The sequence below is a fragment of the Oncorhynchus kisutch genome, linkage group LG28 (genome assembly GCF_002021735.2).
Source record: "Oncorhynchus kisutch isolate 150728-3 linkage group LG28, Okis_V2, whole genome shotgun sequence".
Taxonomy (NCBI): Eukaryota; Metazoa; Chordata; class Actinopteri; order Salmoniformes; family Salmonidae; genus Oncorhynchus; species Oncorhynchus kisutch.
The window spans coordinates 23,524,885-23,552,868 of record NC_034201.2 but is presented as its reverse complement, the minus strand read 5'-3'; the positions used below and the strand labels follow the sequence as shown (position 1 = coordinate 23,552,868).

Genomic DNA, 27,984 nt, shown 5'->3' with positions numbered 1-27,984 from the left:
CAATAAGGCATGCCCAAAATAGGAAATACTATTGAAAATAGATTTTTTTTAATATACAACTGTTTCAAACAATGCATGTTGTAAAAACAATAGCAACCACAAACCATCTTTTTAAACAGAGCAGTGAACAAATTAAAAGCAAATGTTGCACAGAACTGCAGTGTGCCCCTAACACATTTATACTCAGACCAGCCTGGCACCCATCTAAAACTTCAGTGAAATTTTACTTTAAAATGGTACGATCCCTACAAGCATGTATCCAACAAAGAACTGGTTTTCTGATTGATACCAAGGCTTGAGCTACAGTTGGGTTTAAATAACGTTTGTTTTGAAAAGCAGTGCAGAGAATTGTTGAGCACTTTCAAATGCTAAACTTCTTATTCGAAGTACAATACAAGAGCTGGTCCCATGCTTTTAAAAGAGTTGTTACTGCAATGCTGATAAACAAAGGTTTCTGAATACTGGTCCTGGGTGATAAAGGCTCAATAGTGGTACAATAGGGAATTTGAATGTGACAATCTGCAGTAAAATCAACTATGACAGAACAAAATGGGTTCAAGAGGAGAGTCTGGTAACCAATGTCCTTTTTGCAGCTGGTGAAGCTGGACACAGAAATTAATCTCATGTATTCTGGGAGTGGGGGGAGAAAATAAACATCTACTGGATAGGTTAAAACAAGTGCGGCTTCCACTTGATGGCCTCGCGGTCGATCAGTGCTTGTTGTTGGTTTCCTCTTGGGAAGAGCTTGAGATGCCGTTCTGATTTTGAGTGGACCCAGAGCCCAATCCATACAATCGCCCACAATACTTTGCGTCATCAATGTTGTCTTCAAAGAAAAGCTGCAAAAGAAGACAACTTGTTTCATGTAACTCCCAAGATGCCAGTCCTCATCGAGACTAGTTCTCAAACTTCCCAATCTTTTCCTTCCTGACCACTAAGTACAATGTTAAATCTGTCCTTTCACCTATTAGTTGTCATGGAAGGTAGACAATAGGTACCTCTTTCATCCTAAAGAAGGCCATCCCTGTGAGCAGCGAATCCGAACCGGCCTGGTGTTGTCTCCCGATCCTCTTTAATTCCAGCTGGTCAGCCACCTCCTGGAGTCCTCCCTGAACAAACACACAGTTGACATTCAGCTAACTGGAGACATATGCTCTGCCTCAGGAAATCAGGACATTTCATGTCAGTCACATTTTGGTGAAATAAAATATTTGTTTAAAAGGTGGACACCTCACTATAGGCCAGCATTGACTAACTGAGGTGGTTTGATGAGCCATGCTTGTGTGATGGAGTAACCTTGCCTGAGACTTAACTTGCATTAGGTAATCAAGCTAATGCTTCAGCTCAGCAGGCTAACAAAGTTGAGACATTTGGCAGCCAACAGTCCGTTCATTGGTTTTGCAAATACCATAACATAATAAGCAAGTTACCAGGAATGTCTCTTTACCTTCAAGTTTTTGCAGCTCTTCATCAGATATTTGACATCATAGATTGCAGGGAAGAAGAGATTGAGTATCTGGAAGAACTCATGTTCCTCCTCAGGTAGCCGAGTGTCTGTTAATAGCTTCACCAGGTAGCCAAAATCGTACCCGCTGCAAATGAGAAATACGGCAAGGAGATTCATTACAACTTGATTTTGCAAATGACTACTAGGGCACTGTTGGGAGTGTTCATGACTAGGGCCCAGAGTTTATCCTGTTTACCAGAAAAAAATACTAGACCCACTGACATCGCAACACATCCCTACCTGTGAAAGGAGAGCCACTTGACATTTTCACACAGCACTAAACCGGATGTCATCAGGAGCTCAGCAAAGTAGAGTGTGTCAATCCCCTCTTCCTCGTGCTTTTTGAATTGGAGGCCGGAGTTCTGAAGTAAGTCTATCGAGTCCTGGGAGTACATATCCTCTCTGTTTACAAAAGAACAGAATGGAACAAACAGTGAAACAACAGACTATTACTCAAGAGCCTTCTAATGAGGCATCAGATCCTACCCCAAAAACATAAGCATAGCATAGTTTTAATCTCATTACTGGCTATACTGTTTTATAACAAGGATTAAGACCCACGTTAAATTAAATTTGAAATTGAACTGCCATGTCGTCGTTCCAGGGGGATAGTCTCCATCCTCGTTCATAAATGACAGTCCCAGTTGGATGATTTTCAGAAGGTCCACGTTGCACCTCAAGAGCTGGTACTGGTAGTCTACCGTACTGCGAAACTCGCCAATGGGTCGAACCACCACTCCGGGGAATTCTGTGTCCTGTTGGAACAAGGACATCGTTAATGACAAAAAAAAGTTTATGCAATAAATACCAAAACCTTCTTAGATCTACTAAGAATCAATGAAAAAGTTAGCATAAGGCACATTTAGCATGATATATTACCATGGCAATGAAGTTGTAGCTTTGAATTATCTGTCGGATTTTCCTCATTTCCTCATCCACATTGCTTGCCCAGACCTCACAGATAATCTGACTGGTATCTGCCAGTGCAGCTGGCATTTTTGCAGGTTGAGGAAAGGACTGAAAACCCCGACAATTCTGCAGCACTTTCAGGGAACAGTCTGCTGAAAAAAATTCAAGAAGAGGTTGAACATTATCTATGCCATTCAGCTAAACATCAATTAACTGCAAAATGATAGTTAAAGTTGTGTGCAGTAGCTAGAGTTAACAAACTATACACACACACACAGACACAAAAGTATGTAGACACCCCTTCAAAATGTGTGGATTCAGCTATTTCAACCACACCCATTGCTGACAAGTGTATAAAAATCAAGCACACCGACATGCAATCTCCATAGACAAACATTGGCAGTAGAATGGCCGTACTGAAGAACTGTGACTTTCAACACGTCACTGTCATAGGATGCTATCTTTCCAACAAGTCAGTTTGTCAAATGTCTGCCCTGCTAGAGCTGCCCGGACAACTGTAAATGCTGTTATTGTGAAGATGAAATGTCTAGGAGCAACAACGGCTCAGCCGCAAAGTGGTAGGCAACACAAGCTCACAGAACAGGACAGCAGAGTTCTGAAGCATGTAGAAAAATCTGTCCTTGGTTGCAACTTCAGCACAAGAACTGTTCCTAGGGAACTTAATGAAATGGGTTTCCATGGCCAAGCAACCACACACAAGCCTAAGATCACCTTGCGCCAAGCATCGACTGGAGTTGTGTAAAGCTCACCGCTATTGGACTCTAGAGCAGTGGAAATGCTTTCTCTTGAGTGATGAATCACACTTCACAAATCTGGGTTTGGCAGATGCCAGGAGAACATTATGCATAGTGCCAACTGTAAAGTTTGGCGGAGGAGGAATAATGGTCTGGTGCTGTTTCATGGTTCAGATTAGGCCCCTTAGTTCCAGTGAAGGGAAATCTTAACGCAACAGCATACAATGACATACTAGACGATTCTGTGCTTCCAACTGTGGCAACAGTTTGGGAAAGGCTATTTTCTGTTACAGCATGAAACACGTGCACAAGGCGAGGTCCATACAGAAATGGTTTGTTGAGATCAGTGTGGAAGAATTTGACTGGCCTGCAGAGCCCTGACCACAATCCCATCAGTCACCTTTGGGATGAATTGGAACTTCAACTGCGAGCCCCACATCAATGCCCTACCTCACGAATGGTCTTGGGGCTGAATAGAAGCAAGTCTACGCTGCAATGTTCCAACATCTAGTGGAAAGCTGTTATAGCAGCAAGGGGGGGGGGGGTTGGAATGAGATGTTCGACGAGCAGGTGTCCACATACTTTTGGTCATGTGGTGTACATGTCTGGGCGCCTAAATCAAAACCTGACTGGCCTGTGTGATGCCAGCGAGATAAAGAGCAAACGAACTTGGCAGGATAAAACAACCCCGGTGTTGGTTTTCTGCAAATGAATTAGTTTATTGTATAAACACTGAACTAGCTAAGGTTACCTAGCAACAATTAAATGACGGACAACAAGCTATGCAGTAGCTAACTAGCATCCAAATGGCATGTAGCATTAGCTGCCGTTAACTAGCCCAGATAATGTGGAAACAATATTGTATGCCAATGCTAGCTAGCAAGCCACACTGGAAGTTAACTAAAATAAAATGTTCGCTACCTCGAATCAGTCTTCTATTACACATAGTTAGCTATAACAGCACGTAGCCAAACTTCATTGGGATAGCTAGCTAGCTCAGTTTGCCAGCATTGGTGACGTCAAGATGGCTAGCTAGCTGGAAACCACCAGGCTAGCCAACTCACGTTGGGAATTGTTTTGACTTAAACATATTATTATATTAGCTAGTTACTATGAAACGTGTAAAGCACAAATAACAATATCTACCTGATCCGTCGTATGATCTTGTTCCGTTGGGGCTACTGCTAGCCCTTGCTAACGTTGCTGCATAACGTTGGCTTCCTTACTCTATCGGAAGTCATAGAAATACATCTAGGCAGGCGCAGTAAAAAAAATTTTTTTTTTAACTCACCTTCACGTCTCACTTGATGCTCTGACCAGTAGCTAGAGTATGGACTGTGGAGCATACACCACCTCATTGTTATCCACCCGTTTCCCCCCCAGAGAAATACAAACTTAAATTGCTACACATCTATAGCGTGTAACTTCAATGATGTACATCAATGATGTCGCTCTTACTGCTGGTGATTCTCTGATCCACCTCTACGCAGACGACACCATTCGGTATACTTCTGGCCCTTCTTTGGACACTGTGTTAACAACCCTCCAGGCAAGCTTCAATGCCATACAACTCTCCTTCCGTGGCCTCCAATTGCTCTTAAATACAAGTTAAACTAAATGCATGCTCTTCAACCGATCGCTGCCTGCACCTGCCCGCCTGTCCAACATCACTACTCTGGACGGCTCTGACTTAGAATACGTGGACAACTACAAATACCTAGGTGTCTGGTTAGACTGTAAACTCTCCTTCCAGACCCACATCAAACATCTCCAATCCAAAGTTAAATCTAGAATTGGCTTCCTATTTCGCAACAAAGCATCCTTCACTCATGCTGCCAAACATACCCTTGTAAAACTGACCATCCTACCAATCCTCGACTTTGGCGATGTCATTTACAAAATAGCTTCCAATACTCTACTCAGCAAACTCCAATACCATACTCAACAAATTGGATGCAATCTATCACAGTGCAATCCGTTTTGTCACCAAAGCCCCATATACTACCCACCATTGCGACCTGTTCGCTCTCGTTGGCTGGCCCTCGCTTCATACTCGTCGCCAAACCCACTGGCTCCATGTCATCTACAAGACCCTGCTAGGTAAAGTCCCCCCTTATCTCAGCTCGCTGGTCACCATAGCATCACCCACCTGTAGCACGCGCTCCAGCAGCTATATCTCTCTGGTCACCCCCAAAAAACAATTCTTTCTTTGGCCGCCTCTCCTTCCAGTTCTCTGCTGCCAATGACTGGAACGAACTACAAAAATCTCTGAAACTGGACACACTTATCTCCCTCACTAGCTTTAAGCACCAACTATCAGAGCAGCTCACAGATTACTGCACCTGTACATAGCCCACCTATAATTTAGCCCAAACAACTACCTCTTTCCTTACTGTATTTATTTTATTTATTTAGCTCCTTTGCACCCCATTATTTTTATTTTTACTTTGCACATTCTTCCACTGCAAATCTACCATTCCAGTGTTTTACTTGCTATATTGTATTTACTTTGCCACCATGGCCTTTTTTTTGCCTTTACCTCCCTTATCTCACCTCATTTGCTCACATCGTATATTGACTTGTGTATACTGTATTATTGACTGTATGTTTGTTTTACTCCATGTGTAACTCTGTGTCGTTGTATGTGTCGAACTGCTTTGCTTTATCTTGGCCAGGTCGCAATTGTAAATGAGAACTTGTTCTCAACTTGCCTACCTGGTTAAATAAAGGTGAAATAAATAAAATAAAAACTTTATAGTTGCCAATGTGGTTGGTTTCATGTCATGACCCTATTTATCAAGGTTTCAGCACAATAATTTCCTAATTATCCAGGAGTTAATTGGTTTGTAAAAGTTTTTACAAATGAAATGCTTCATAAATTGTGTCACATTTCCTCAAATCTTCAACTGGATGGACGTTGGTATGCCACAATAATCAATGCAAAGCTTTAATAGGATGTTGTTTAAGACATTATCTTTATTTGAAAAGCGTAAAATACCTGATGTAAAATAGCTCAAAAAGTCCAAGGAAAACCTGATACAGTTCCAAGACACAGATGACCACAATCACTTTTCCTACTAAGATACAATTACAATAGTTGTCATCATTCAATTACTAATATTCTGGTTATACAATTACACCTGAAGATAAACAGGGAGGCATGTGTGCCAAAGCAATATTACATTCATTTGCAATACAGACACCTGAAGTACTTATCCTGAAGGGGGTTATCCTGAAGTCCTGGTGTTATGAATAATGCATTGAATCATGGTAATTGTGAGACATGGAAAAGTCTATATTCAGAATTTCTCAATTAATGTCAGTACATAAGCACAGTATTTGTATGAGAAACGCAGACATCAATGTCATTCAAACATGTCAGCTCTAGACTCCTCAAATACTGTACATTGGTATATCTACTGTGCTGAACAACAGCAGCACTACAATACTCCACGACGAGTAAACACCGTTTGTCAAAGGTACATTTCTTCTGAGGCGTGGCACTTTAGATAGACATCGAAATAAATATAAAATAAAGCTGAGGAAGTATTTTTAAAACCGCAATGCCATGTCAATGCTTTTTGTCAGGGTCCCTTGTTCGCACAGCTGGCAGAGAGATGTGGTCACTGTTGGTTAGAGTCAGCACTACTTTGAATGTGGGACACCTCTAATACAGGCATGAGGAGCTGGAAGGCATCCTGGATGTACGATGCACTGTTTGAAGCCTAAAGAAGACGAGATACATACAGTACATAGATACAGTTGAAGTCGGAAGTTTACATACACTTAGGTTGGAGTCAGACGGAATGAAAAGGATGTGATATGCAGCAATGTACGATAATTAATTCGATACAAACCTCCAAAAATACTCCCGTTATGAGTGGATTGAGGACATCTCCATTTTCATTTGACTGCAAAACAAAATGTTTTGGTCTTATTAGTCAGTGAACTAGGAATCTTATACACCTATTAAAGGGATAATTAGGGATTTTGGCAATATAGCCCTTTATTTACTTCCCCAGAGTCAGCTGAACTCACTCACGGATACCATTTTTATGTCTCTGCATCCAGTATGAAGGAAGTTAGAGGTAGTTTTGTGAGCCAATACTAACTAGTGTTAGCACAATGACTGAACGTCTATGGTATCTAACATTTTGTTTTGCAGTTGAAAAAGAAAAGGAGAGCTCGGATGCAATAATTGTATAATTAACTTTTTGACAGACAAGCTGTCTTCATCAGTGTATAATGACAAACACTTCGGTTCACAAATTTATATACTTGGAAAGAACACACACAGGTGTCTGTAATCATGGCCAAGTGTTGCTTGATTTTATTGGTTGATTTACAGATATAAATAGAACATATGAAAAAACGTCTAGCTTGCTATTAGTTACCATAGACTTCTATTCATTGCATTAACGCAAGTTAGAGATAGATCAAAAAGTGCTGGGGGGTAGTGGCTAGTCCAACTCAAGGTGTCATAAAAAAAAAAAATTGCACTCCCCTTCCCAAATGTACAAATATTTTCACATGACCCTCCCCCCTCATAGAATTATCTCGAAATAATGTTTATGGCCACAAAGAACAATAACTGTAGAGAACCTGTGTTTATAAACATGGATATCGACTTAGACACTTCAGCATGCAGTCAATGCCACCCTGGGCTACGGGCCAGAAGGATGAGGGTTCGTCAAACAACACAGACGAGCTCACTCTCCCTGCCTGTTTCATTTCACTACAATCAGAGCCTGGTGCAGACAATGATCAGCTAGGGGGAAATCAGATTTTTTTTATGCCATTTATAATTATACAGTGCCTTCAGAAAGTATTCAGACCCCTTGACTTTTTACACATTTTGTTACGTTACAGCCTTATTCTAAAATGTATTCAATATAATTTTTTTCCTCAGCAATCTACACACAATACCCCAGAAATGTTTGTAAATGTATTAAACATTAAAAACAGAAACACCTTATTTACATAAGTATTCAGACCCTTTGCTATTAGACTCAAAATTGATCTCAGCTTCATCCTGTTTCCATTGATCATCCTTGAGATGTTTCTACAACTTGATTGGAGTCCACCTGTGGTAAATTCAATTGATCTGACATGATTTGGAAAGGCACAGACCTGTCAATATTAGGTCCCACAGTTGAGAGTGCATGTCAGAGCAAAAACCAAGAAATGAGGTCGAAGGAATTGTCCGTAGAACTCCGAGACAGGATTGTGTCGAGGCACAGATCTGGGGAAGGGTACAAAAAAAATGTCTGCAGCATTGAAAGTCCCCAAGAACACAGTGGCCTCCATCAATCTTAAATAAAAAAAGCTTGGAACAACCAAGTGTCTTTGTAGAGCTGGCCAACCGGCCAAACTGAGAAATCAAGGGAGAAGGGCCTTGGTCAGGGTGGTGACCAAGAACTCAATGGTCACTCTGACAGAGCTCTAAAGTTACTCTGTGGAGATGGGAGAACCTTTCAGAAGGACAACCATATCTGCAGCACTCCACTGCCAGGCCTTTATGGTAGAGTGGCCAGACAGAAGCCACTCCTCAGTAAGAGGCACATGACGCCTGCTTGGACTTTGCCAAAAGGCAACTAAAGACTCTTTGGCCTGAATGCCAAGCGTCATGTCTGGAGGAAACCTGGCACCATCCCTACGGTGAAGCATGGTGGTGACAGAATCATGCTGTGGGGATTGTTTTTCTGCAGCAGGGACAGGGAGATTAGTCAGGATCGAGGCAAAGATGAATGGAGTAAAGTACAGAGAGATCCTTGATGAAAACCTGCTCTAGAGAGCTCAAGACCTCAGACTGGGGCAAAGGTTCACCTTCGAACAGAACAACGACCCTAAGAACCCAGCCAAGACAACGCAGGAGTGGCTTCGGGACAAGTCTCTGAATGTCCTTGAGTGGCCCAGCCAGAGACCAGACTTGAACCTAATCAAATATCTCTGGAGAGACCTGAAAATAGTTGTGCCGCGACGTTCCCCATCCAACCTGACAGAGCTTGAGAGGATCTGCAGAGAAGAATGGGAGAAACTCTCCAAATACAGGTGTGGCAAGCTTGTAGCGTCATACCCAAGAATTGCTGCTAAAGGTGCTTCAACAAAGTACTAAAGAGTCTGAATACTTCTGTAAATGTGATGAGTTTTTTTTATTAACAATAAATTCGCAAACATTTTGAAAAACCTGTTTTTGCTTTATCATTATGGAGTATTGTCTGTAGATTGATGAGGGGAAAAAACTACGTAACAAAATGTGAAAAAAGTCAACGGGTCTGAAAACTTTCCAAATGCACTGTATACAATATTTGAAACTTATTTTCCACAAACAGGTTTCTGTACCAATGCACTACACAACCAATAAACAAAGCATACAGACTTTGGGCACTTCAAAATCATGGTTTGCATTTTCAACACCAAAATAAAAAGACTGTCAATCTCAACAAAGAGAAAATACATCCCTCACTACCCAGAAGGCTTACCCAGTATTGAAGACATCTCAGAATGTCATTAAACCTTTTGGTGTTTTGTAACATATGTCTCTTTCCGTTCATCAACTGGCCGCTGCACAGTTTGGATTGATTAATTGATTGACTTATTTGTCAGTTAAAATAGTACATATATACACAAATATTGTTTGGACAATAAAGTCTGGGACTTATTTCCATTGTGGTCCTTATTTCTTTTTACATAAATACATACAATACCAGTCAAAAGTTTGGACACACCTACTCATTCCAGGGTTTTTCTTTATTTTGACTATTTTATACATTGTAGAATAATAGTGAAGACATCAAAACTATGAAATAACACATATGGAATCATGTAGTAACCAAAAAAAGGTGTTAAACAAATCAAAATATATTTTATATTTGAGATTCTTCAAAGTAGACACATTTTGCCTTGATGACAGCTTTGCACATTCTTGGCATTCTCTCAACCAGCTTCATGAGGTAGTCACCTGGAATGCAATTCATTTAATAGGTGTGCCTTATTAAAAGTGTGGAATTTCTTTCCTTCTTAATGCGTTTGAGCCAATCAGTTGTGTTGTGACAAGGTAGGGTGGTATACAGGAGATATCCCTATTTGGTAAAATAAGCAAAGAGAAATGACAGTCCATCATTACTTCAAGACATGAAGGTCAGTCAATTTGGAAAATCTCAGGAACTTTGAAAGTTTCTTCAAGTGCAGTCGCAAAAACCATCAAATGTTATGATGAATCTGGCTTTCATGGGGACCTCCACAGGAAAGGAAGACCCAGAGTTACCTCTGCTGCAGAGGATAAGTTCATTAGAGTTACCAGCCTGTCACGCCCTGGCCATAGAGAGGCTTTTTATTCTCTATTTTGGTTAGGCCAGGGTGTGACTAGGGTGGGTGTTCTATGTTCCTTTTTCTATGTTTTGTATTTCTTTGTTTTTGGCCGGGTATGGTTCTCAATCAGGGACAGCTGTCGTTGTCTCTGATTGAGAACCATACTTAGGCAGCCTGTTTTCTGTTTTGTGTTGCTGCACCTTACAGGACTGTTTCATTTGTCAGTTTGTTGTTTTTGTTCAGTATTCATCTTTATTAAAATTATTATGAATACGTACCACGCTGCACTTTGTCCTCTTCTCCCGACGACAAATGTTACACAGCCTCAGATTTCAGTCCAAATAAATGCTTCAAAGAGTTAAAGTAACAGACACATCTCAACATCAACTGTTCAGGGTAGACCATGTGAATCAGGCATTCATGGTCGAATTTCTGCAAAGAAACCACTACTAAAGGACACCAATAATAAGAAGAGACTTGCTAGGGCCAAGAAACACGAGCAATGGACATTAGACCGGTGGAAATAAGTCCTTTGGTCTGATGAGTTAAAATTTTATATTTTTGGTTCCAACCAGCTCCAGGCTGTGTAAGGGCTATTTGACCAAGAAGGAGAGTGATGGAATGCTGCATCAGATGACCTGGCCTCCACAATCACCCAACCTCAACCCATTTGAGATGGTTTGGGATGAGTTGGACCGCAGAATGAATGAAAATAAGACTAAGTGCTCAGCATATGTGAGAACTCCTTCAAGACTGTTGGAAAGGTATTCCAGGTGAAGCTGGTTGAGAGAATGCCAATAGTGTGCAAAGCTGTCATCAAGGCAAAGGGTGGGTACTTTGAGATTCTTCAAACTTTTTTGTTGACGACATGATTCCATATGTGTTAGAAAATAGTTTTAAAAAATAAAGAAAAACCCTTGAATGAGTAGGTGTCTCCAAACATTTGACTGGTACAAACATTTGACTGGTACTGTCAAATATATATGGCCTAAACCCAGAGAGATAGAGATATGCTGGTGACATGCTACAACACCAACATGCATTTCTTTATGTGAGATGGCTACTGCATCTACTATACAGGTATAGACATACAGAGGTAGGGTTATTCATACATTTTCGATCCAAATATTTTAAATAAGCATTATATTGTTAGATTATATGAATATTCTGGTAGGCCTGAAACAGCTGAGGCGGCATTGGTACGCACTACGCTCTTAAACTCTTGATGGTTGCTAGTCAGTGCCCTGTTACCGTCATCCTGACAGTTCTAAACTTTGCAAGGCATGTGACTTGGCCCATCTCTTCACATAGCCCACCAGTAAGAAATACTGTGGGAATAAATATCACTGAATGACGAAAATATTGGAATAAAGAAGGCTAATGCAATTGAAGGCATGTATCGAACTGTTGCTTACTGAAACTCCCAAAGTCATCTTATCATTGTGATACATATGAAACAATAGCCTCCTGTGTGTGGCACACTGGTCTCATAGACTAGACGTAACATAGTAAAGTAAATCTGTGATATCCAGATTAGTATGATATGCACAGCCAGAAGAAAAGCAAGTTCAAATCTCATCATGGACAACTTTAGCATTTTAGCTAATCAGCAACTTTTCAACTACATACTACTTTAAGCTACTTTGCAACTAATTAGCAGGTTAGCTAACCCTCCCCTTAACCCTTTAACCCTAACTCCTAAACTTAATCCTAACCTTAACCCTAACCCTCAGCTTAGTTAACGTTAGCCAGCTAGCTAATGTTAGCCACCAAGCCACCTAGCTAGAATTTGTAACATATTGTACATTTAGCAAATTTGTAACATACAATACACATTGTAATTCGTAATATATCATACAAAATGGGTGATGACATCCACAAATGAATACATACCATATCATACTAAATGGAGTGTGAAAAATATGTAATTATCTGAGACCCCGTTGTGTGTGGTCAACTAGATGATCATTTCAGCATGATTTTGATTGGGACAGCGACATCGCACTGCTTTGAGACAAAGCAGTGATACATTTATCAGTGTAAGATTTTTGTTTTCACTGAATCGCCGTTTGGATATTGGTTAAGCTACAATTAGTCTGGGAAAATGTTAGCTAAATTGCTGTGAGTGCTGCTCATGGTCATCTTGTATAGTTGGCTCAATTATTAGAAAATGTTGCCATGTTATGTAGTTTAACAAGTGGATTATTTTGCTAGCAGTCGCTTAGTAGCCTAGGCCTACTCCCGACCAAAAACCTGTGATTTCACTGACTTCTCATCCCTAATTGCTCCTGAAAATTGCTCTGAATAAGAGTATACTAAATTACTAAAATGTAAACGTAAAAATGTTGTCTGATAATTAATCAATGTGATTTTATTTCACTGAATTTCCATCTGTATGGGCTATTTGGAGGCGGTATAGCTCATCTATCTATTAGTTTGCTCATCTTGGGGCGGCATGTAGCCTAGTGGTTAGAGCGTTGGACTAGTAACCGAAAGGTTGCAAGATTGAATCACCGAGCTAACAAGGTAAAAATCTGTCGTTCTGCCCCTGAACAAGGCAGTTAACCCACTGTTCCTAGGCCATCATTGAAAATAAGAATTTGTTCTTAATGGACTTGCCTAGTTAAATAAAGGTAAAATAAAAAATGAATCTATCACTGATCAGAAACATTTTCTGTGACAAGTTGTGTGGGAAAGATGTTATTTGTATTTCATTCTGTTATATTCTTACTATAGTATACACTGAGTATACCAAACATTAGGAACACCTTCCTAATATTGAGTTGTCGTCCCCCCCTCCCCCCTTTGCCCTAAGAACAGCCTCAATTCGTTGGGGCATGGGCTCTACAAGGTGTCAAAAGCGTTCCACAGGGAGGCTGGCCCATGTTGACTCCAATGCTTCCCACAAGTTGGCTGGATGTCCTTTGGTTGGTGGACCATTCTTGATACACACAGGAAACTGTTGAGGGTGAAAAACCCAGCAGCGTTGCAGTTCTTGACACAAACCATTGCGCCTGGCACCTACTACTGTTCAAAGGCACTTAAATATTTTGTCTTTCCCATTCACCCTCTGAATGGCACACATACACAATCCACGTCTCAATTGTCTCAAGGCCCCCCCATCTACACGGACTGAAGTGGATTTAACAAGTGACATCAATAAGGACTCACAGCCTTCACCTGATCAGTCTATGTAATGGAAAGAACAGGTGTTCTTATTTTTTTTTATACTCAGTGTATATGTGTGTCGACAGTAATCGGGTAGGTTTGTCTTGTCTGTTTAATCAACAAAATAACAAATTATTGATTTCATTTGAGCCATTTCAGCCATTGCTGCAAAGACCCGTACCATAGGCCTAATTAAACTCAAAATACGCCTACCCACATCTGCACACCACAACTACCACTCGTCCCCGGCATGCCGGCATAAAAGGCATATGCATAAGAGGGTCATATAAACATCGCCCTATCTGTTTTGTTTACAGGCAAAATACCTTAAATCCTATGCGAAAGCAGTTTTTGTGAAACTCAAAGGACAGTTTATACATTTTCATAGTGAGGCAGTACAATTAAGTTTCATGATGAAAAGTTGTTGTGCATGACCATGAATACTAACATCTGAAGCTGAGTTCTGTGAATGTGGCTTCCAAGAGTGTAAGCTTAGTGACAGGCGAAATATACTTTGTGATATAGTTTGTATAGAATCACTACCTTACCCCTATTGTAGTTAAACAGGAGGTGAACTTCTTGGAAAGTAGCGATATCTCTTTACACAACACAATTGTTATTCTGTAAGAGGAGAACAAAATGTTGAGTTAGAGCACAATCGCATACTGGAATATGACAACAATGAGGGTATCAATACACACACGTTATGTCTGAAGGTTAGGGATGTGTGAACCAGAGCTATATCTATGGCTAGTAATATAACACTCTGTAGATGGCTGATGGTGTGTAGGAACTTACTGCGAGAGGATTTTGGCCTGCTCCAAAGTGGTGACCTTCTGGTTGTTACAGAGCAGGATCATCTCGGCCACTTTGTGGAACTGCTCTATGGATCTGGCTGTTAGCTCAGCCAGGCTTTTGATGGCTGACGAGTGGACATTCTGAGAGGAATCAACAACACTCACATCAGTAGTTACAACAGAAAGAAGCTCCATTCCAATAGTCACAATGTCAGATAATAATTTTGCATACCTCAACAGTATAGGTTTTTGCCACTTCCTCTTCATTCCTTTCTTCTTCCTTTATGGGTTTGGTCATTTGGGCAATCTGGTCACATGCATTCTTACTCACCTGATGAGTGTTTGCAGAGAGAAAATAGGTTAGAGATTAGTGATCTACCAATGCCGAAAAAGCAAAGTCGAGTAGTGTTCAGTCCTTTCAAAACACAAGTCCTGCCAAAACTCTCCAGAAGATGGCAACAAACACTGCTATATTATTGTACCGCTAGCATGAGGCTGTAAGATCACTGGCTTGAAATTCAACCAAAACAGAAATGTATTGTGCCAACCTTGCCAAGTTTGTCAGCTGTTGTGGGTATGTGTAGTGCATCAAGGGCCTCTGTTAATTCCCTGAGAAACTCAGCGCCATCTTCATCTGAAAATAAATATGAATAAACAAAATGTATTGCTTTTGCTCATTGTATTTATCACAAAAACATACTGCCATCTTTCCCTAAAATAAGATAACAATTCTGATGTTTTTCAGTTGAATTATCACACACAGAAAAAAAATGTTATAGAACAAAAGTATTTTGTTTCTGTTGTGAGTACAGTGGCGACCCATCATTCTGGGCAGGTAGGGCAGAGACCCACCTGTTTTGAGCCCTACCTGTTTAGCAAAATATATACAGTACCAGTCAAAAGTTTGGGCACATCTACTCATTCAAGGGTTTTTCTTTATTTTTACTATTTTATAAACTGTGAAGCATTTATTTGGGCTGCAATCTAATGAACTTGTCCTCTGCAGCAGAGGTAACTCTGGGTCTTCCTTAACTGTGGCGGTCCTCATGAAAGCCAGTTTCATCATGGTACTTGATGGTTTTTGCGACTGCACTTCAAGAAACTTTCAAAGTTCTTGAAATGTTCCGGATTGACTGACCTTCCTGTCTTAAAGTAATGATGGACTGTCATTTCTCTTTGCTCATTTGAACTGTTCTTTCCATAATATGGACTTAGTCTTTTACTAAATAGGGCTATCTCCTGTATACAACCCCTACCTTGTCACAACACAACTGATTGGCTCAAATGCATTAAGAAGGAAATAATTTCACAAATTATCTTTTAACAATTAACACCTGTTAATTGAAATGCATTCCAGGTGACTACTTCATGAAGTTGGTTGACAGAATGCCAAGAGTGTGCACAGCTGTCATCAAGGCAAAGGGTGGCTACTTTGAAGAATCTCAAATAAAACATATATTTTGATTTGTTTAACACTTTTTTGGTTACTACATTATTCCATATGTGTTATTTGTTATTGTTACATTGTTATTTACAATGTAGAAAATAGTCAATATAAAGAAAAACCCTGGAATGAGTAGGTGTGTCCAAACTTTTGACTGGTACTGTATATTGCCTGTTTTGCATGCTATTTTGGCATTCATTCGTGTTACTTATCAGTTTGCAAACAATGTAAACAACTATAAGAATTAAGTTAATAAAGCCACATACTCTCTTTCTTGAGTAAGGCAGCTCCAAAAGCAGGTGTTTCAGACTAACTCCGTGCTTTCAGTGGTGGAGGGGCAGCCAGCGAAAGCACAGAGCGTAGGCATTGGTAATGTTCTCTAGTTGCACTGTGATTGGCTTAGTGTTCGGTCACTCATTGGGACACTGCGGAATCTACAGGGAGAGCTTGGCAGTTCAAGCCCCCTTGGGTGCTGCCATAGATTTACAATAGAGGTTCCCGTCCAAGAAGGCTCAAGGTCATTGGCCACAGATAAAATGACTTCAAATCACATTATATCTACCATAGCTTTGATTGGACTGATCATGTCAACATCATACCTTCAAAATCTTAGCTAGCAAGCAAGCTAACTAGCTAGACAAGCAAGATAGCTAGCTAGCTAGACAAGCAGTCATCATGAATCATGTAGACAATCTACTGACAAATCCTTTTCAAATTATGTCATGTGAAGAGAAATTATAGATAAAACGTATTGGTGCTCATCGGTCATAAACATTACACAACAAGTCGGAAATAGCAAATTTCAACAATGCAATGCAACAATGAGTAGTTTTGAAGAAATCAGTGGCTAACTGCAAGCTTTGCAAAGCAATCACTCTTTTGTTTCCCCTGCCTGCTATTTGGTGGAGAGAGTGTGTGGTCCAAGTCTGGGTTTAAGGATTTAAAACATCTGTCTGAAAGGGTCTCTTTTCCGAGCTTAAAAGGATAAATATTCACGCGCAACACCATGTCCCAGAAAAGGTTGAATACATTGTTGCTCTCTCTCTCTGTGTGGTGACTTAAAGAAGAGTAGAGTTAAGGCCTGAACATCTTGCTGAATTTATCTAAACTAACATCTGAATTTCTGTCTGTGTCCATTTTGAAAGTGCAGAATGAAGGCCTACCTCATTTGCTTGCACTTGCTGATACTTAGAGCTAAGTGTTAATGATAGAAGAACAAACATTATGAATTTACTGAACATATATTTTATAATGTTTGTGTATGGTTCAAAAGTAAGAACTAATTTGTTATTGAAGGAGAATGCGGTTCTTATTGAGTTACACAAATCCACAAAGAGTCAGTGGAAACCATATTTATTTAAGCAAGTCAGCCATATCAGCTATGGTTTTTTAAAAAGGCAGTAAATGAGGTTGAAGGAACTGTTTTCATGCCAGACTAGGCTCCACTGAAAGCCAGGTGTAGCGGTGGTACGGATTCACTCTATGATGCTGAAAGGAAAGCTCTGCTGTTGTGACAGCTTTATGTAGGCCCTAACAGTTTGTGGGCACTGTTTGTCACTGTTATAGTGCTGTTTAATGTATTGTTTAATGTTGTGTAGTGGCTTTGTTGGCATGCATCTAAAAAAATTGGTTGCCCCAGCAAGATTTACATGCTAAAATTGTCACTGTTTGAGTACTAAAAGACTGTAAATGTAACAGTGTGATAGTAGACTTTATGTGACTGTTCTGTGATGGTAGGCTACCTTTCTTTTCTTCCACCTCCTCGTCGTCAAACTCTACCAGAGAGAAGGGTTCCTTGATGAGCTTCAGGTCCTCTTTGAGTTGGGCCAGCTCCTCTCCAGACAGAGTGGTTAGAACAGACTTCACCTACACCACACAACATACAACTGATTCAGTCATAGATAAGATCTACTAAAACGGGTAGGCAACTAGATTCAGCCCGTGGGCCGGAAAATAATATAACAATTGGTACACTGAAAATTGACAACAACTAGGCCCAAAGAGAGATTGTATTTAAAAATAACAATAATTTTATACCTTGAGACACAATGAGACATGCTCACATATGTATATTTTTACTTTATTTGTGGGAATACTTGGGAAAAGATTTCCTAAATTAAACTCATTTTTAGCTGAATACTTGGTGATTTTACAGTCTTTTTTTTATCAACCCCCCCCCCCCCCCCCCCCCCCCCCAAAGAAAATCACTTGCTAGCCTGTTGCTAGCCCCTGTACTAAAAGAAGCCAGGAGGATTTTAAAGTGCCATGGACTTGTTTTATATTTCAAGAGGTTGCAATGGCTGTAGGTTCTCCATTTACAAGTGAACAAAAATACAGCTAACATGATGTTGTATTAATTTCAACGGAAGGCTGTGTGCTGTGTGCAATAAATAATGTTTTGAGAGGCTGTTTACTTGTTTCTTTGTACGAGGTACAAAATGTGGAACTTGCTCAGTATTACCTTTGACTCACTCTCCCTGGAGAGAATCTCCAGAGCTTCCAAGTGGGCTAGGCCCTGGAATTCATCGAACAGCATTCCGTAATGGGCCTTCTTTTCTGTGTCAGAGGAAACCTCCCTGGCTGTTTGATGCTCCTCACGCTCCTTGGCCTCCCGTAAGACCTTCAGCCAAAGTAAAAACCTTATTCAATCTTGGTCAGAAAGCTTTCAAATGCAAATAAAGTGTAAGCACAACAGTGGAGGTGGCTTCTCTAACATCCATTCACCTGAGAAAGAGTGTTAGTCTTGATCATCAGACCCTTTGTTTTCTTGAAACCTGGATCTCCCTCTGCTATGACATCCATGGTCTTCTTGCCTATGAACTCCAAGGCATCCAACCCTCCTGTTAGGACTGTTTTCCCCTGGAATATAGATATTTAAGTCAGAAAACCAAGTCACTTTTGCCCATAAACAACATATTATGAGGGTAATCGTCAAAAAAGCAGAGAAGCATTGTTTCTTACAGTGCTTTGAACAACACTGCTGAGGGATGAGAACATTCCCATGGCTGATGCTCCATCTCCTTCCCCTTTATCAGTTTCATTACTGGGTTCACCTAGAAGTAATATACATGTCAGACATCAACCTAATGTGCATAGTTGCAACAGTGAAGTACTCTACATCACAACAAACGCATCCTAAATATACTAAGGCTTATCACGGCTGATGCTAAATCCAGAGTGATGACTCGTGTTGATAATGTTAATGACCAGCGTGTGCTATCATTACCTTCTTGTTTGTCCTCCTCTCTAATTGGTGCAGACAGCTCTGTGGAGCTGGGGATTCCCAGTGAAGTCTCTGCCTTCTCAATAGCCTGGGTGATCCCTTGGCCTCAGAATGAAAAGAAAGGAATACATTTATTTTTAGATCTTTGAAAGTGTACCTATGCTGACTGAAAGAGCAGACATATTGTTTAACATGAAACCATAATGATAATACAATCTGACTATTACTCAGACAGAGACAAACCAAAAACTCTGACATTAAAATTTGTACATCCATTTTTTGGATCTCCTCACCTACAGTGGCCACAGTGGCCGAGGCCGTTGACATGATGGACTTTCCCCAGCTCCCCCAGTAGCCCCATCCTCCCCGGGCTACTGTCAACTCACTGGATGTCTGGAGGAGAGTGAGAATGTTTGTACCGGACTCTACCGTTTGTAGCCTATACGGCTATAATAAAACCTAAACCATATCCAGACCTTAAAAGGGACAATCAGCAGTTGCTACATCAGTTTTTATTATATTTAGATATACACTACCATTCAAAAGTTTGGGGTCACTTTGTTTCTGGCCATTTTGAGCCTGTAATTGAACCCACAAATGATCAATTAGCCTTTTAAAATGATAAACTTGGATTAGCTAACACAACGTGCCATTGGAACACAGAAGTGATGGTTGCTGATAATGGGCCTCTGTGCACCTATATAGATATTCCATTTAAAAATCTGCCGTTTCCAGCTACAATAGTCATTTACAACATTAACAATGTCTACACTGTATTTCTGATCAATTTGATATTATTTTAATGAACAAAAAAATTGCATTTCTTTCAAAAACAAGGACATTTCTAAGTGACCCCAAACTTTTGAACGGTAGTGTAAATGAATTATATGTACCCACTAATTCTTGAAGAATACAACTTAGAAATGCATCATGAGCTTAGTTGCACTGTCATCCCATCAGAACCAAAAATATGACCTTGTTTTACTCAAATGTTTATAAGCAAAGTAAATATTAACAAACACTATATAGCCTCAAAACATGGTTAAAACTATACTTTTGATATCATGGATGGTCAGTCCCTGCATCCATAGCTCTATCTATGAATTTGAGAGAAAAAAAATCTCCAGACCCATCCCTCAGCTTTTTACCAAAACAGTGGCGGGAGCACGCTTTGTTATTGTTTCAACTGCTGATTGGTCTTTTAAGTTTAGAAGTTAAGCTTACTGAATCTTTCACCCAGCTGTATCACATCATGTCTTACCTTGGCTGGCTCTTGTTCTACTTTGGGTTTCTCCTCCCGAGTCTCCTGGACTTCAACTGGAGGTTTTGGCTCTGGTCTTTTCCTGGTCTTCCTTTCCTTTCTGGTCGGGGTGACATCTGTGGAGTTATCTGTGGTGCTGTCTCCAGTTGGTATCTGTGGAGAGCTGTCTGGTGTCTGTTGAGCACTGTCTGTTAGTGTCACAGGCATGGGTTGCTGCAGTTGCTGCAGTGGGGCCTCTGTCTCTGCGAACTCAGAACTCCCAGCAGGGTCACTGGGGGCTTCGCTGTCCGACATATTAACACATACCTGTTGTTATTTGATGAAAATAAAATGAGAACTTCATGTGCAATGTACAATGGCAACTAAAAACAGGTTTAAAAAGGACATTCTATCCAATCATTAAGCTGGAGGTAGAGGTCTCGTGCCATACTGACAAGGCATTTTCTTGCAGATTTAGTCTAGCTAGATTAGCTAAATGACAGATTAGGTACTGATACTCAGAAACTAAGATAACAGTTGTCTGAGCCAAACATAAGATGGCAAGGTAGGCAGTGTTACATAAAACATATTCAAGTGGAAGTAATTCTACACTCCCTGGAGGAATATTACTTGTATTATTATTTTTTTAACATTTTCTGACAAGCGAGCACTTAGATGTGGTAATTTTCACATTCTCATAAATTCATAGAATGTTTGGTAATTACTATAGTAAGGGATTTGTGAAAATTCTATAGCAATATAGAGTGGGAAAGCAGCTGTGCGTTTGGACAATTAATAGACACTGCAGTAAATAAAACCTAATAAAATAAAATAAAACATCTGTCCTGTCCAGGACCAGAGTCCACGCAGACCGGTGCGGCATAGCCAATCAGTTTTTTTATTTTATTTTTTATTTCACCTTTATTTAACCAGGTAGGCCAGTTGAGAACAAGTTCTCATTTACAACTGCGACCTGGCCATCTGGTCACCACTCTGGTGAAGACGACAAGCACGCAGATGAGCTTCGCTGAGACAGTTTCTGACCATTTTTGACAGGTTGTGCAAACCCACAGTTTCATCAGCTGTCCGGGTGGCTGGGCTCAGACAATTCCACAGGGGAAGAACCCGGATATGGAGGTCCTGGGCTGGCGTGTCTGTAGTTGTGAGGCGGGTTTGACATGCTGACAAATTCTCTAAAACGATGTTGGAGGCGGCATATGGTAGACAAATGAACATTACAGTTTCTGGCAACAGCCGGACATTCCTGCAGGCAGCATACCAATTGCTCGTTCCTCAAAACTTGAGACATCTGTGGCATTGTGTTGTGTGACAAAACTGCAAATGTAAGAGTGGCCTTTTATTGGTCCCAGCACAAGGTGCACCTGTGTAATGATATCAATTTAAGTTTAATCAGCTTCTTGATATGTCACACCTGTCAGGTTGATTGATTATCTTGGCAAAGGACATGCTCACTAACAGGGATGTAAACAAATATGTGCACAACATTTGAGAGAAATCATATTTTTTGTTGTTGAGAGAAATAAGCTTTGAACATTTCTGGGATCTTTTATTTCAGGTCATGAAACTTGGGATCAACACTTTACGTGTTGTATTTATATTTTTGTTCATTCTACATATTTAAAAAATGTGTTCAGGTGTATTTTGTGACTTTTGGCGAACGTGTTCTAATGCTCTAAAGTCACACTGTTGCTACAGCCTGTAAACACACAGTCCAGTTCAAAGTGAATGATGGCAGGCCCGTGTGGCAAATTGCTTTTTTGCATATAGGCCAACTGTAGCCATGCTCAAGGTCCTAAACAATATCATAACCGGATCTCTGGCAGTCTCTATGAGGGTGCCACAGGGTTCAATTCTCAGGCCGACTCTCTTCTCTGTATGCATCAATGATGTCGCTCTTGCTGCTGGTGATTCTCTGATCCACCTCTGATCCACCATTCTGTATACTTCTGGCCCTTCTTTGGACACTGTGTTAACAAACCTCCAGAGAAGCTTCAATGCCTCCTTCCGTGGCCTCCAACTGCTCTTAAATGCGGTAAAACTAATGCATGCTCTTCAACCGATCACCGCCCGCCACGCCCGCCCGTCTAGAATCACTACTATGGACGGTTCTGACTTAGAATATGTGGACAACTACAAATACCTAGGTGTCTGGCTAGGCTGTAAACTCTCCTTCCAGACTCACATTAAACATCTGCAGTCCAAAAATGTTATCTAGAATTGGCTTCCTATTTCGCAACAAAGCCTCCTTCACTCATGCTGCCAAACATATCCTCATAAAACTGACTATCCTACTGATCCTTGACTTCGGCGATGTCATTTACAAAATAGCCTCCAACACTCTACTCAGCAAATTGGATGTAGTCTATCACAGTGCCATCCGTTTTGTCACCAAAGCCCCATATGCTACCACCACTGCGACCTGTACGCTCTCGTTGGCTGGCCCTCGCTTAAATTCCTCATTTGGCCACCTGGAGGTCACCAGATACTGACTGGTTTTCTGATCCACGCCTTTACCTTTTTTTTAAGGTAGCCATGACCAACAGATGCCTATTCGTATTCCCAGTCATGTGAAATCAATAGATTATGGCCTAATGTATTTATTTCAGTTGACTAATTTCCTGATATGAACTAAAATTCAGTAAAATCTTAGAAATTATTGCACGTTGCATTTATATTTTTGTTCAGTGTAAATACCACGGGAGTCCTCTTACATTTGGGAACATCACAGTCCAAACAACCATTAAAAGGAAGGCTCTTTCCCTCAGTTGCCCATGCATACCAACAACAACAAGATCAACAACTAACGCTAGCAGAGCGAGATTAGCTAAAAATCTAAATCAGGGATAAACCCTCTCAAACTTGTTCAGCTAGTTGGCCGTCAAATAACCGATGGGGAATAATAACCCGCTTGTCCCGTTGTCAAGGAAGTGAGTTTGTGTTTATACAGGACCTCCCGCCCCCAACTACAGTCAATCAATCATGTCAATGCGGAGCCCTCATTATTGTTAAAACATTTTGGATGCGCACAGCGATGCGGTATGGAGTGCAATTTGGCCTCTGCGAGACAACGCAAATACGTCACACCCTCCACCAAGAGCCCTTACAAAAAAAGATGGCAGTTTTGAATCTGCAATAAAAGTAGTTGTTGACTGTGTTATTTTGGACGCAGTAATTGCAGAATAACTACCAAGTACTACAGTTGAACTGCAGCTATACTTCACTGTAACTGCAGTTGCACTGCAAAAGTACTGCATTGAAAAAAAGTGTTATTGAATTCTGACTGCAACCTTTTTTCGTCAGGGAGCCTCCAACCATATTTTCGGATTAAGCATAAATTGGCTTTGACTCGATTGCATATCTCACTGCTTTCTTCCTGCTTCCATGCACTGTGCTCTCCTGACGCCAAATAATCAGCATTTCTTAATATTAATTCAACGGATTGTGGTCAGTGGAATATGGTGTTAGGAAATTGCATACCTACTGTTAATAACAGTATTTATGAAAATGTATTACAAGTGCATAACTAGATGGTCATTTTCCATTACGAAATATGGTTGGAAAAATACTTTTTTATCATTATTTTGGTGCAATGTTTTCATAAACCATGTACCATGTTGATTGGCACAAATGTTTTTGGGACATTACATCGTCACATTACTGCTAAATAATGTGTTTGTCATGATGTGCGCACTCTGCAGTTTCAAAATAATCCAAAGGGTGGCAGCCTAGACCACAAATTAATGTTTTACATGAAACAATGTTCTGTTTATGTGCAATATAGCAGGATTGGGATTTTAGGCTGCCATTTTTAGGATTTTGTTGGAATTGAGTAAACTCACATTAGCAGAAGGCTTATATTATAAATGTAGAGTGGGGGGACACAGACAACTTTTGCAAATAATACGTACAAACTCATGCACCAAACACGCTTGAAAATAATAATTTTATAGTATTGGGGTAATAAATCAGATTCCAAGGTCAATTATTTCTACCTATTTAATTACACAAAAACAAATATACCTCCTCCAACCCCTCCCTTCCCCTGAGGAACCTGAAAAAGTTTGTGGGTTTTACACTTCACAATTTTACACAAATGTACATACCAACATACACCCTTTTGCCAACTAAATATTCACAATGTTTGTGAGTTATATTACACAGTAATAGGATGTTAGTCTATCCATGCAGATTAGAAATTCAACAAAATTATACTGTAGGTAATGTAATCCCAAGTCTTTGTGTGTGTTATGTTACAACAGTGAAAGAAAGCTACTTTCCTGTTGAGGGTAGCATCAATCTACATCACCTATTTGTCAGCTGTGCAAACCTGTTAATGATTTCACTCTTTTCCAAGCGTGTTAACTATATCTTTGTCAAATGTCAAGACAGCCTGGTGATGAATTCTATCTTGGGTCATTGTGCTCCTAAACCAGGTATGTAGACATCTTAACGCACTGAAAGATCTCTCATAGCTGCTAACTGGGTTGGTCAGCGCAACCTGTATGATTGATTTCAGTGATTGGAACATACCAGGGTCTAACAGTTTATACAGTTTATACTCAGAGGACATGCCAGAAGTGGCATCTTTTTTGGGGGGCACTTCCTATGGCTTGAAAGGACTATGATACATGTTTGTCTTGTGTGGGCCTTCCCTTTCCTGTGTTCTCCTCTCTCGCTCCTCCCTTTTCCATGCTGTCTGAAATTGTGCTTTTCCTGAATCCACTATATTATTACAATGAATAGTATCAGTACAGTTGCACAATGGAGTATTCTGAACACAAAAACAGAGAGCGAAAGAGAAGCAATATGAAGACCTGGAGAACTGTTATATAATATTTACCTGAATTGAGCTAAAGGTAAAATATGGGATAATTTATGTTCCTTAATGATAATAGCAGTTCACACAATCTTAAATCTGATGAACATTTAACTGTCTTAGCTTTTCACTAACCACGATATATGTGTTTTCTCTCTCTCTCTCTCTCTGTTCTACTGAACGCTCCTCTGTCTCTTTATGTAGATGCAGAATAATATCAGTGCATTTGCAATTGTGGGCAAAAGACGCGGGGCTGAGCCAAAATCATTCGGGGCTTGCCCAGGTCTGGTGACGTCAATGGTTCAAGTTCAACATAGCTAGCTATCTAGCAAAGCAATTCACATTTCTTGCCAGCCAACCAAATGACACCTGCATTTTTAGCTGTAGCCACCAAAAAAATATACATGGGGGGAAAGTCAGTTACTCACCCACTCCTCCAATGACAAGACATCCTCCCAGCAGTTAGCTAGCTAATGTTAGGCTCCTTGTTTTCAGCTTGCTAAATAAATAAATATCTACATAAATAGATACGCTAGCCTAGGGGTGTCAAACTCAATCACCGAAATGGCCATATTGAAAAAAACAACGTTTATAAAAATAAAACGTGCATCTGCGACCCCAAACTGGCCATTGTTTTATTAAAAACAAATGCTGTATATAGAATTTTAACATATTTAAAAAACGAGATAAAAAACATTCTCCGGCCTTTGCAGATGTGAATAATATGCTGCGACCCTAATGAAAAACGAAATTTACTCCAAACAAGAACGTATAGGTTGTTGTAACATTTAAACTTAAAACATGTTTTACATTTTTTTTGCAATGCATGGATCACCGGTGTGGTTGAATGTAGCACTGCTGTATGGTGCACTCAAAATGTATTGTAGTTGAGTAGCCAGCCTAGGGTACTGTTGAAATTTGCTGTAAAAGGCCTACATGTTTCTCCTTTGCATGGTGTTTTGTTGCAGGTCTACTTTTTTGGTTATCCATTGTCAAGGTTTAGAAACCAAAGCCATACTGAAACCAGTGTTGCCAACTAATTTTCAGGGTAAGTTGCTAGAGGCAGGTTGATTTGTTGCTAAAAGTTGCTAAATGACGTTGTGATGTAATTGCGTGATAACGTAAAACTGCGTCATTACGTAGAATACATAATAACGTTACTTAAATTGACTGGCCATCTCGGCAAAAAATATGATTTGACATTTGTTCCGGTACAGACTCCCACTATTTTCCGTACTTCTGGCTGTACAATTTTGATTGATGTTGTAAATTCTGTTCAAGCTCAAACATTCGTGAGCAACTATATTCATTGGGTTTGGCTCGTCGAACCCGTGCTACTGCTGATGCAGTCAGCCAAAAATTATTTGCAATTTGCTGAAATTGCTGCTGGCCTGCTGCTGCCTGTGCACCTGCTTGTGACGTCACTCACAATGAACTTTTGCAGCCAGGCACGTGTGTTGTGACAGAGAAAATCGTTTTTGTGTCATTTAGAGGGGAAATGCGTGCATTTTAGCGTTTGAGTCACTTTTCAAAATTTGCTAAAAGTTCCAAATAAATGTTTAAAAGTAGCTAAATTTGTTGCTAGGTGCTGTTTGAAAAAAAAAGTTGCTAAATTGGCACCACTGACTGAAACATTTTAGTAGTCTAGCTAAGACTGTGGCATCTGTCTGTACATGTTCCCTCCACTGCGCGAAATGTATTGGTGAATTATATTAATCATGCATTGAACTGCATCCGTCTATTCTACCAAAAATGCCTTACTGTACGTCATGGAATTTTGAGTCAAATATAACCTATTTTTAAAACCTCGTACAAAGTTAGTTTAGAAGCATAAACTGGGAAATGTATATTTTTGACTGATATTATGATTGTCGGTCTGTTTGTTTCATATCTGTTTCATATCAGGGGCGGCAGGTATCCTAGTGGTTAGCGCATTGGGCCAGTAGCCGAAAGGTTGCAAAATCGAATCCCCGACGTGACACGGTAAAAATCTGCCCCTGAACAGTTAACCCACAGTTCCTACGCCATCATTGTAAATAAGCATTTGTTCTTAACTGACTTGCCTAGTTAAAATAAAGTTGTAAAGACGCTGTCAGTTCCACGCTAGACACTGCTTACTAGCTTGTTTTTAATCTAATATTGCTATCATTTCTTCTAGAAAGGTGATAAAAGTCTACGAAATAAGTTACATTGTTTAAATAAAGGCTACAAACTATTGACGTTACAAACCTAGCAATTGTATCCGAAAAGTCATAATATTCTTGATTTGATTCTTTATCTTGCAAGCCACGTCACACGATGATTTGTTTGGGTTGAGAATTTCCTCTACTGCTAGGCGCGTGGATTTCCTGTACAAAATAGTACACATCGCCACCTGCTGAGCGGGAGTGAAAAAACATTCGCCAGTTGGTTTAATTAGTTTATTTGGGCCAAAATCAAATTACCAAAGATAACGCCTAGATAACTACAGATAACAACTTGCAATATAATGAACATTGTAAATGTCAATAAGCATACTGTACTTTGAACGTCTATGTTGAGCTATCTATGCAGATTCTGACCACCATACATACAGTGCCTTTAGAAAGTATTTACAGGCCTTAAGTGCTAGAGTGACCACATGTCCGGGACAGTCCTGCATTTTGGCCCTTAGTTCCGGGTCCCGTAACTAAACTATAATGTCCTGCATTTTATCAACAAATTCAAGCACCACTAATTTAGGAAAACAAGGTTGATTTGTCCCGTATTTCAGTCAGACATTCTAAATGGTCTATTATAGTCATGTTGCACTTG

At 40.1% G+C, this 27,984-nt stretch overlaps 2 protein-coding genes across 7 annotated transcripts; both read right to left on the bottom strand.

Moving 5' to 3' along the window:
* Nucleotides 1-26: 26 nt before the first annotated feature.
* Nucleotides 27-5,543, bottom strand: LOC109873129 (CCR4-NOT transcription complex subunit 8). Of its 5 annotated transcripts, none has more exons than XM_031807651.1 (7): nt 5,321-5,543; nt 2,387-2,565; nt 2,069-2,262; nt 1,748-1,909; nt 1,448-1,592; nt 999-1,109; nt 27-839 (listed from the first exon to the last, which is right to left on the bottom strand). In XM_031807651.1, the coding sequence occupies exons 2-7, from the start codon at nt 2,501-2,503 to the stop codon at nt 711-713; spliced, it is 858 nt and encodes a 285-aa protein (XP_031663511.1). In that variant the 5' UTR covers nt 2,504-2,565; nt 5,321-5,543; the 3' UTR covers nt 27-710. The 5 variants fall into 5 exon arrangements, with proteins under 5 accessions (XP_031663511.1, XP_031663510.1, XP_031663509.1 ...); XM_031807650.1 differs by lacking the exon at nt 5,321-5,543 and adding an exon at nt 4,463-4,565; XM_031807649.1 differs by lacking the exon at nt 5,321-5,543 and adding an exon at nt 4,463-4,561 and having other exon boundaries at nt 2,387-2,568.
* A 579-nt stretch (nt 5,544-6,122) lies between these two features.
* LOC109872951 (protein FAM114A2) lies at nt 6,123-27,526 on the bottom strand. Of its 2 annotated transcripts, none has more exons than XM_020464383.2 (14): nt 27,421-27,526; nt 20,376-20,681; nt 19,408-19,507; nt 19,118-19,219; nt 18,853-18,944; nt 18,616-18,750; nt 18,353-18,511; nt 17,634-17,757; nt 14,996-15,081; nt 14,680-14,778; nt 14,449-14,588; nt 14,199-14,271; nt 7,029-7,082; nt 6,123-6,896 (listed from the first exon to the last, which is right to left on the bottom strand). In XM_020464383.2, exons 2-14 carry the CDS (start codon nt 20,667-20,669, stop codon nt 6,795-6,797), a joined length of 1,560 nt encoding a protein of 519 aa, XP_020319972.1. In that variant the 5' UTR covers nt 20,670-20,681; nt 27,421-27,526; the 3' UTR covers nt 6,123-6,794. The 2 variants fall into 2 exon arrangements, with proteins under 2 accessions (XP_020319972.1, XP_020319973.1); XM_020464384.2 differs by having other exon boundaries at nt 20,376-20,658; nt 27,421-27,521.
* Nucleotides 27,527-27,984: the final 458 nt, after the last annotated feature.